The 9,534-nt window shown below is 43.1% G+C and overlaps 1 protein-coding gene and 1 long non-coding RNA gene across 3 annotated transcripts in view; one reads left to right on the plus strand and one right to left on the minus strand.

Moving 5' to 3' along the window:
- The window catches only part of trim101 (tripartite motif containing 101), an 11,389-nt gene extending 3,919 nt beyond the window's left edge, over positions 1-7,470 (plus strand). The window contains exons 4-11 of the mRNA XM_031749738.2: positions 452-547; positions 867-944; positions 1,650-1,805; positions 1,883-1,905; positions 2,018-2,142; positions 4,215-4,444; positions 6,056-6,185; positions 7,348-7,470. Coding sequence (XP_031605598.1) covers positions 452-547; positions 867-944; positions 1,650-1,805; positions 1,883-1,905; positions 2,018-2,142; positions 4,215-4,444; positions 6,056-6,142 — 795 coding nt within the window. The 3' untranslated portion in view covers positions 6,143-6,185; positions 7,348-7,470. The remainder of the gene's footprint in view (positions 1-451; positions 548-866; positions 945-1,649; positions 1,806-1,882; positions 1,906-2,017; positions 2,143-4,214; positions 4,445-6,055; positions 6,186-7,347) is intronic.
- LOC116328047 lies at positions 6,800-9,457 on the minus strand. 2 transcript variants are annotated; one of them, XR_004200053.2, is made up of 3 exons: positions 9,258-9,457; positions 8,979-9,125; positions 6,800-8,628 (listed from the first exon to the last, which is right to left on the minus strand). It is a non-coding gene; the product is annotated as an uncharacterized LOC116328047 (long non-coding RNA). The 2 variants fall into 2 exon arrangements; XR_004200052.2 differs by having other exon boundaries at positions 9,235-9,457.
- Between the last annotated feature and the right edge of the window lie 77 nt (positions 9,458-9,534).

Genomic DNA, 9,534 nt, shown 5'->3' on the forward strand with positions numbered 1-9,534 from the left:
TTTGTGTCTTTATAAATAATCCCGGCTCACAGTGTTGCTCTCAGCTCTGACAGCTGCTATCATTTAGAAAATATCACAGATATAACAAAATCATTTATTTATTAAAAAAGGAAAATTCAATTACGAAGACAGTAAATAAATAAAAAATAAAGGGGACCTACTGCACATAAAGAAACACTCAAACACAAATACTGATATTTCTGTCATTTTTATTGGATTTATTCAATTATTTCTTTAATTGCAGACTTCCATTCAGAATAACTGTAATCAATATAATCAATCACTGTGAGCACCATTCTGTCATTAACGAGTCATCTTAAGTCCAGTCTCATATTTTAGACTCTGACAGTAGCCACCCTGCGCTTTGCTGACAGCACGGACAACATCATCTGTTTTCTGCTGTCTGAATGACCTGCAGCTGTTAACGCAGTCACTTCCTTCTGTTCTCCAGGACCAGCTGAGCGAAGGCGTCGCCTCTCTGAGGGCGTTCAGCGACAAAGTCCAGACTCTGATCAGTGAGCTGGAGGAGACCTGCAGACACATAGAGGTGTGTGATGTCAGCGATAACTAATAAACAACAATAACACATGTTTTGAAGTCTTGTGATTAGAAACAGTCTGAGCTATGAGACATGATTCATCGTCATGACACCTTCGCTCATCTCTTCACTTCATCGATTCGAGCTCCTCAGACTGCAGCTGCAGAACATCTGCACAAAAGCTGCACACACATCACTACACATCCAGTTATTTAGCATGTGATGAAGTCACATGAGCATGAAGATGAAGAATGTATTCTTCATCTTGGTGAAAGATCTTCGTGGTTTGTCTGCGTCAGACCTGATTTACTGTGTCGTTGCTCCTCAGGAGAACTGCAGCACTCAGAAACAGAGCGTGTGCGAGAAGTTCAACCGCATGTTCTCCATCCTGGAGGAAAGACAGAAGGTCAGAGTTCAGCCCTCGTCCTCAGTGATGTCGGGACCTTTAGTGATAAATGTGTGCCGTCCTGGCAGGTTTCCTGTTTTATTTTGGTAGTCCGGTGTCGCTTGTGCTTTGTCTTCAGTCTGACTTCCTCCCCTGTGATGGTGTCTGCTGTGTCTCCTTTCCCTGATTACCCTCAGTGTGTCTGTATGAGGAGTGAGCTTCCTGTTTGGACTTTCCACCAATAAAAGTATGTTTTTGTTTTTGAAAGATGCAGATTCAATCAGACGACTGAGACCTCACACTCATTTAGTGCTTTTCCCCCAAAGTCCTTCTTCTTTCATCTGGTTAGTTGCCTCCATCAGTGCTTCTGTTTCAGCAGAAAGCTTCAGTTCTCCCTGACGTCACTCTGTAAACGATGTGAGCAGGAAACTGATTTTACAGTCCGAAGCAGAAAGAAGCAGTCGCTGTTTTGTCACCACACAGAGACCCGCCTGCTGCTCTGACGTGTCTTCGTCTGAGGGACGTAATCAGGATAACGTCCTTCGGATGAGCACACGCAGACGCGGCTGTCTGCAAACACGTTGGCGCCTCTGCGGTGAATGTTCCTGCGTCTGCTGTCTGACACGTTTGTGACAGAAAGGTCGCTCTGTAGGTTTTACGTCTTGTTTGAACACTTTCACATGTTTGTGTCACGCCTCATAGTGTTTGTTTTTACTGTGATCGAAGGCGATGACGCAGCGAATCATCTCTGAGCAGGAGGAGAAGACGGGCCACGGACGGGCGCTGGTGCGTTGCTATGGTGATAGCATGGCAGTCAACAGCAGGCTGGCGGAGAGCGCTGCGAGCAGCATGGAGGAGCCCAACATGGCCGCCTTTGTTCAGGTGAGCGGCTCCCGTTTCCTGCGTGTGCGGCTGTGACGAGTCTGACTCGGCTCATTTGTCTCCTCCTCCTCTTTCAGGGTTCAGCAGAGATGATCACAAAGTGAGTGACGGGAAATATTCTTCACGCCTTCCTTCACTTCGTCAGCATTAACCAACCCTTCCTTTGCTTCCTATCCCTCCTCCTCCCCTCCTCGCGTCTTCGCCGTCCTCAGGGTGAAGGCGGCGAGCGCCTCAGGTCCGTCTGAGACGCTGAGACCAGGTTACGAGCGCCTGAGTCTTTACAGGTTTAACTTCAGCGAGCAGGAGAGGGCGCTGAAGAGCATCGACTTCATCAAAGGTTCGACTTGTTCGATTTCCACCTCACTAACCTGACACCTGAGCAGCTCTACATATGATCCTGCAGATCCTGTTTAGCTCCTCCCACTTTAAAGCGCCTTTCCTCTGATTGGTTTAAATGCCGTGGGTGTGGCTTCTGTTTGGAGCACATTACTGCACACTGAGCTGGTTATGGTTTGTTGTTGGAGTAACCTCACAGCAGCCGTGTTACCGCAGCGCGCGACGCCATGTTGGCGCCAACACTCTGAGCATGCAGGAGGCCAGCTGTCATCAGTGATACCTGCCCAGGTGCTTCCCTGTAATCATCGTAACACAGATGTCTGCATCTGCAGAGGTTCCCAAACCAATCAGGTTGTAGTGTTTTATCTCCACTCTGGGTGCAAACATGGTTTTTGATCTTCAGAGCTGAAATACAGACACGTGCTTTTATTTAACGTCTCCTCGTGAAGAAGCAGGGCGAGGGGCGGAGCCTTCACATTCACATGCCGGCTGTAGTAGATGCCAGGCTTGCTCCTGGAGGCCTGACCAGAGGCGGAATAACTCACAGTGAAGCTGCTGCAGAGCATCAGGAGCCACGTCAAGAATTAAAACAGTAATGATGACGAGTATGAAGGACTGGAGCTGCAGACGAACTAGTGTGAGCAGTATTCATTGGTCCAGCTCTCAGCCGTTAGACGTGGGCGTGCACGTTAAAGGTCACCTCCATAAAACCACGCCCATTTTTTTTAAAACTTTGTTCATTTCTATTGAATCTCAGATTTTCTGAAATCTTCTAAAATACAGAAAACGGAGCGATGCAGGAGAGAAAACACAAAAATGAATTCTAAAAGTCGTGGAGTAAAAGAATGAAACAGGAAATACGTTATGAATAAATAAACATGTTTACATCACATCGCTGATAGAAGTAATAAATACCATAATTAATGCTGTACTAGTATTATTCGTGTTGCATTTACATCAGTTCGTCTCATTATTTCCTTTGTATAAAGAAATTACTGAAAACAGTGGAAACAGAACTCATGAAGTTAAATAGATGGTTTGTATTTAATAAACTATCACTGAATGAAAGTAAAACAAAATTTATGATATTTGGAGGTAGTAAAAGTAATATTAAAGTAAAATTGAATTTAAATAATGTTGAAATTGAAAGAGTATATGAGACAAAATTTTTAGGAGTAATTATTGATGATAAACTTTGTTGGAAGCCCCACATAGAACATGTGAAACGGAAATTATCTGTTTCTATTCTTTATAAAACGAGATGCTTTGAATAAGAACTGCCTTTATTTATTGTATATTTCCCTTTTTTTGCCTTATATGACCTATTGTGCGGAAATGTGGGGGAACACATACAAAACATATTTGGATTCAATTTTTAAATTGCAAAAAAGAGCTATTAGAATAATAAATAAAGTTGGATATAGGGAGTCCACCAACCAGTTTTTTATAGGATCATCTATGTTAAAATTCATGGATATTATATAATCTAAAACTTTAGAAATGATATTTCGAGTGATGAAAAATAATGTTCCAATTTGTATTTTAAGTATGTTTCAACTAAGAGATGGAAAATATGATTTGAGGGGGTCTTATGTGTTTGAAATACCTAAAGTGAGAACCAATGTTAAGTATAGATGTGTGTCAGTTTGGGGAGTGAGATTATGGACTGGACTTAATGATGAACTGAAGATGTGCTTTTCTTTGTCATTTTTCAGGAAGATTTTAAAAATTTGTATCATACAAGGTTATCGAAATTTGGTTTGATGAATAACTTTGTGTTGGTTTAATTTCTTGATTTATCATTGTTTTCTTCTCAGACTGTTATATAACTTATTTATCAATGCTATTTATTTTCTTGGTTAAGGATTTGATTATTCCTATGGGGGTAAAGGATAGGATAATTATGAGCCACAAGGCTTCAGCCTGTTCCTTTTTTGGTTACTGTTTGATTGAGTACTTTTATGTAAAATGATCATCTGTGTTGTTGTTGTTGACCGACATAAATTTCATTTCATTTGTGATGTTGGCGCCTCCTCCTCCCTCAGCATCATGGTTTTTGTAATATCTCTTCAGTGGTGGAGGATGTTCCTGAAGAACCACAGCTGGATCCAGAGCCAGGAGAACCCAAAGAACCTTTGATCCAGAACACAGAACCAAACGGCAACCAGGAGGCCGCAGAGGAGGTTTCGCAGTGGGACACTCCTGAGCTGGACTCGGGTCACATCACGGAGGAAGAGGAGGAAGCAGCGGCGGATCCAGTTAAAGAGGGTGGCGAACGGCAGGAGGGAATGAGCACACAGCAGGTAGAGTACCACACCTGCTTTAAAGACACTCACCTTTACATTTGATTGTAAACGACTTAGAATTTCTCTAACATATAATCTAATGACAGAGTCCATCAGTGGCCTCAGAGCTGCCAGCAGTCAGAGCTGAGGGTCGGTTTGAGACGCCATCATAGTGATGAATGTTATCAGGGAAACAGAATCTGTAAATCAAAGATGGACATAGCTCAGGTGACATCACTCGCTGGTTTCAGGCATTTTGAAACTTTATGGCGGTCATCAGTTGTGTGTGTGTGTGTGTGTGTGTGTCAGTTTGTCAATGCACCATGATAATCGAGCTAGCATCAGCCGATAAGTTAGCACTCTGCTCTCTTTGCCCAAATATGGTTACTTCCTGAAAGCCTTCACAGCTGGACCTCACTGACCAATGGGCTTGATTCTGTGTCCATTTTTTATATACAGGGTTTGCAGGAAATGCATGTTTTACTAAGAGAACATTTGCAGGTCTCCAAAACCATCGTGCAGGGATAAACACAGCGAGTGATTAAACATGTGGCTGTAACTGTCTTCACCTATCAGTGTGAGGGGATGGATGAAGAGGAGGAGGAGGAGGATGCTGACTTTTACCCCGGCTGGTGCACAGCTGGCTCGAGCCAACTGCTCCTGGACAAACCCTGGTGGAGGTTCATGATGCATCAGTGAGGAGGGGTTCACCTCACACTGCTGGGGTCAAATCCAACTTCAGCCTCCAAAGATCCAGGACTCCCTGCTCCTGTCTGGCCGGGAAAGGACGCCTCTCCCCAAATCTCCTCGCTTCTGTGAGCTTCTCCCTCACAGCTTCCAGATCGCCCACAGAGCTGTCTGTCTGTCCTCCATGAGTCTCCATCTGCTCTCATATCTGCTCAAAAAATCCAGTGGAAGAACCTCAGAACGAGGAGGAGGAGTAGGTGCAGGGCTGGGCGTACCTGTCCGAGGCCGCTGAAGAGCACCTGACCCGACCTGACCTCGGGCCAAGGAAAGGGAAGCAAAGGATGCTCATCGCTGGTGCCAGCCGACCTGAGTGAGCTCAGGGTGAGGCTGAGGAGGAGCAGCATGTGGGTCAGAGGAGGATGAATCTGTGAGGAAGGAGAAGCATCACGTGGAGAGCAGAGACAGCGAGTTTGGAGCTTCGAACGGACGAGAGGACGACGAGAAGAAACCCAAAGGCTCTGACGTCACCGTGGAGACGAGAGGTGCTGAAGACGCCCGTTCTCAGGTCAGTGTCATCCTTCGTCATCGTCATGGACCAGGCTCTGCACGCTGCTCCCACCCGCTGATGTGGCTCCACCTCCACAGCTGCTTCTTCTTCTCTTCTCTTTTTATTTGTTTTGTTTCTGCGAGCCGAGCGTGACGCCGGCGCCTGCAGCCCTCAGACATCAGTTTAAATATGGAAAAAGGAATAATCAGAGCTTTAACCCTCCATGCGCTGGAGCAGGAGGGAAACACAGCTACACCTGAATGAACAGGTGGAGACGTCCCACCTGAGCCGCTCAGCTGCCTCGTTAGAGTTAGGAAATAATCCACCGCATCATCTCACCTCCATTCTTTCCATCCTCTTCCTCATCCCTCCTCCACCCTCCTCTCCACCTGCAGGCTGTCACGCTGTTCTTCTACCTGCTCGCCCTCCTGGTTATCCTGCAGAGGGCGTGGGCTTACGTCAGCTGCTTCATTTGCACATAAACGCCACACGGAGCTGCATGAACATCACTGCTGCACAGCTCAGGTACGCTCACCTGCGGCATGCTTTTATTGTGAAAAGCATGTGACTCTGACTCAGAGTACTTTTATTTTAAAAGGATAAAAAAGAGCTTTTCTACGATTTTTTGGTCAGACTAAATTAAAGATGAAGTAATCGTTACTTTTGGACGATCGACGATGCGTTTTATTATAAACATAATAATTCTGCTTACAGAAAACACTTTAAACTCACAGCAACTGCAAATAAATGAGATCAGGTTACAGTCAGTCAAATTTGTTTTTAAAGTGAGCACTGATTTTCTAAACAAATCAATAATAAAAACATTTTTTGGGAACTTTATTCTTTTTTATTTTACATTTTATTTGCCCCAGTACTGCTATCACTGTTACTGCAGGTACTTATACTAATAATACTATTACTGTCTGGTACTGGCTGGAGCTCAGGAGCGTGGTGGGAAAAAGGAAAAGTCCAAAGAATTCAAACATTTTACCTGATTGGACAAACTTAGAGTGCAGACTGACAGCTAAACATTATTCTCTAATAAACACGAAGAGTGGAAGCTCACAGCTCTGCTGACACCCTGTGGTCAGTCTGTGTAATGACAGTTTTATTACTCTAGTATAAAAATAGAAGCATGATCGTGTTTTATTCAGGCTTTATTAAAGCATAGATTTATTCTTCATGATAAACATTTACATTTATTAAATATGTACATTTATCTGCCATCACGTGTCTGTCATTAATATTGCTCTAAAACTGAATTCATAATAATAATCTGAAATATGTCTTTGGGCCAGTTTGCTTAAGCTCTGTGGACACTTTATTTAATATAAAGAAAAACTGTTTATAATTATTTAAAAGTTCATTTATACAGATTAAAATACAATAATGTAACATTCTGTAACCGTGACATCAGAGCGAGAGGAAATAAAAAACAAACAAATCCAGCAGGAAGTCAGTTTGGAAATAGAAAGGTCAAAGGTCACCATTTTGAACATCAGGACAGGATTTAAAATAGTTTGGAGCAAACAGGAAGTTTATCTCAGGTATGAGACACCAGCTGAGTTTCCAGGTGAGGTCTTGGTCGTCTCTGTGTGTCTGCATAGAGAGCCAATCTGAAATCTGAATCTGCAGGATTCAGGAGGCTCGTACTGCTCACACTCATCTCCACCTGCTGTCCCTCCAGGTGGAGACCCACGGCCCTCGCCTCGCTGCCTCCACCGCCTCCACCTCCGCCTCATCTGCCCAGTTTTTCTCCTGGCTGAGCCCCGCCCACAACAAGAGTTAGGCGGGGATGGGGGGGTCGTTAGAGACACTGTTAGGGTCTTATTTTGAAATTTTGACTGAGAAATTAAATTTTTGGGCTTGTTTTTGTAGAAAGTGTGACAGACGATCACTGACATGACAGGAAGTGAAAGCAGAGAAATAAAGAGGTTCACAGGAGGCGTTTATGTGTGAGTTTGTGTGATGATGCTTCGCAGATATTCATTGTTGATGTTTAAATAATAACTTTTCTGACGCTGAGTTTGTTTCATGAATCTGACTCACTTTTTCTTTTGTCAGCGTTAAAATGACAAATCCACAGACGTGGTGTTTGTGCGTGTGTCATGAGGGCGACGAGCGTCTCACAGGTTTAAAAATGACATCGGTCAGATTTCTGTGGCCGGAGACGCTCTGCGTGCTGTGAAGAGCTGTTCTGCATTTGCATTCACAGATAAACACAAAGTGTCAAACCAAAGTATCTCAGCAGCATTTTGCAGCTGTGCTGAGGAAAAACCACTTCCTGTTTGGAGGACTGGTCTTTAAAAATAAAAGCACCAGGGTCAGTGTATCTTCAGAGCCGGAGTCAGAGCGCCACATGAGAAATGAGACGGCGTGTTCAGTTAAACACGTCAGTGTGACGTTTTTGTGTTTCTGCTGCTGTAAAATGTGTCGTCATTTAAAAACATGTTGGTCTAAAGTAAATCTGTCACCTGTGCTCCTGGAGTTCACGCAGAGCCGGTGTTCTGACAAACCATCCTACTTTGGCAAAACGTCCTACCGTAAATAGTTTATGCACATTTCTGCTGTCACAGAGTAATTCCAGCACAAAATTAAGTAGGTATGACACTTTACCACTTCATTTTACCCATTAAAGTATGCTTGTAGGTAACATTTACAAAGGTAGCATGGTTTGGCACTTCATTTTACCCATCAGAGTATGTTTCTAACTCATATTCACAAAGGTAGGATAGTTCGCCAATGAATTTCGTGTTGTGCACATGCGCAGAAACAGCGGGTATGATGGTTTGTCAGGTAGGATGGATTCCCACAACACCTGGTTTCTGCCACAGCTAACAGTAATGCTAATTATCAAAACATTGTTTTCTGTGTGTTATTGTAGGTCTTACAATATGAAAGCACCTGAGGCATCTGTTGTTGTGATTTGTTGTTTCTGTAACAGGTAATCCACGAGCATGCACAAGCTCTGAAAAATAACAAAGCACATCAATATTATTTTTGATTGATTATTGATTATTTTTTATGCTAATTTACAGAAAAATGAATTTGAGAGGTTGAATGTTGTGACTGCTCTTAGATATACAAGGTGCTCGCTCAAGTTTGTGAATAAAATCAGTATTTCAGTTTGAAATTCCTCAATCCTGTTTAAAGAGGCACGACTCACTATATTAAATATATATGAAATAAAATGAATGTTTGTGTTTTCTTGTTTTTATGACAGGTGTGCAGTGAATCTGATAAGCACTGTACCTGTGCGTGTGTCACAGATAATCTCAGAACAGCTGAGTAACAAACCAAGAAGAAACATCTGCTTACTTTTCACGTCGAGAACATCTGTGCACTGCGATGTGGAGATGCAAGCCAGAGTTAGAACAAGGCTGGCTGTACCTTCATGTTTGTACCACAGGACGGAGCAGTGAGTCAGGGTGACCTTTACTTAGCAGGTAAAAGCATAGCAGTGTCCTGAGGAAACACGGCTAAAATAAATGAATAAAATTAAAAAAAAAAAAACTGCTGATACTGTGTCGCCCCCTGCAGGTGAAAGTTTACAGAGGGTAGTTACAAAAAATACCTTTAACCAGAGTGATGACACACCTTAGTGTGATTGGTTCATTGTGTTTCTGCCATTTGAAAATCAGTTGAAAATCCGCTTGGCATCTTTCTTGGCCTTCAGACAACAATTCCTCTGGCTAAAGATCCAAACGGGACAGGCACAAAAAAAGAAAAGAAAAAGAAAATCTGTTGAAAAAATGTGAAGACTCAGACACTGATGAATATATCGATAAGGGATTTATTTAAATTTCCGAGGCAGGTAATCAAATATTTTTAATAAAACAATAGAGGAGCCATCACTAAATATTTCCCAGTCATC

This window comes from Oreochromis aureus, linkage group 20, assembly GCF_013358895.1.
Source record: "Oreochromis aureus strain Israel breed Guangdong linkage group 20, ZZ_aureus, whole genome shotgun sequence".
NCBI classification, from domain to species: Eukaryota; Metazoa; Chordata; class Actinopteri; order Cichliformes; family Cichlidae; genus Oreochromis; species Oreochromis aureus.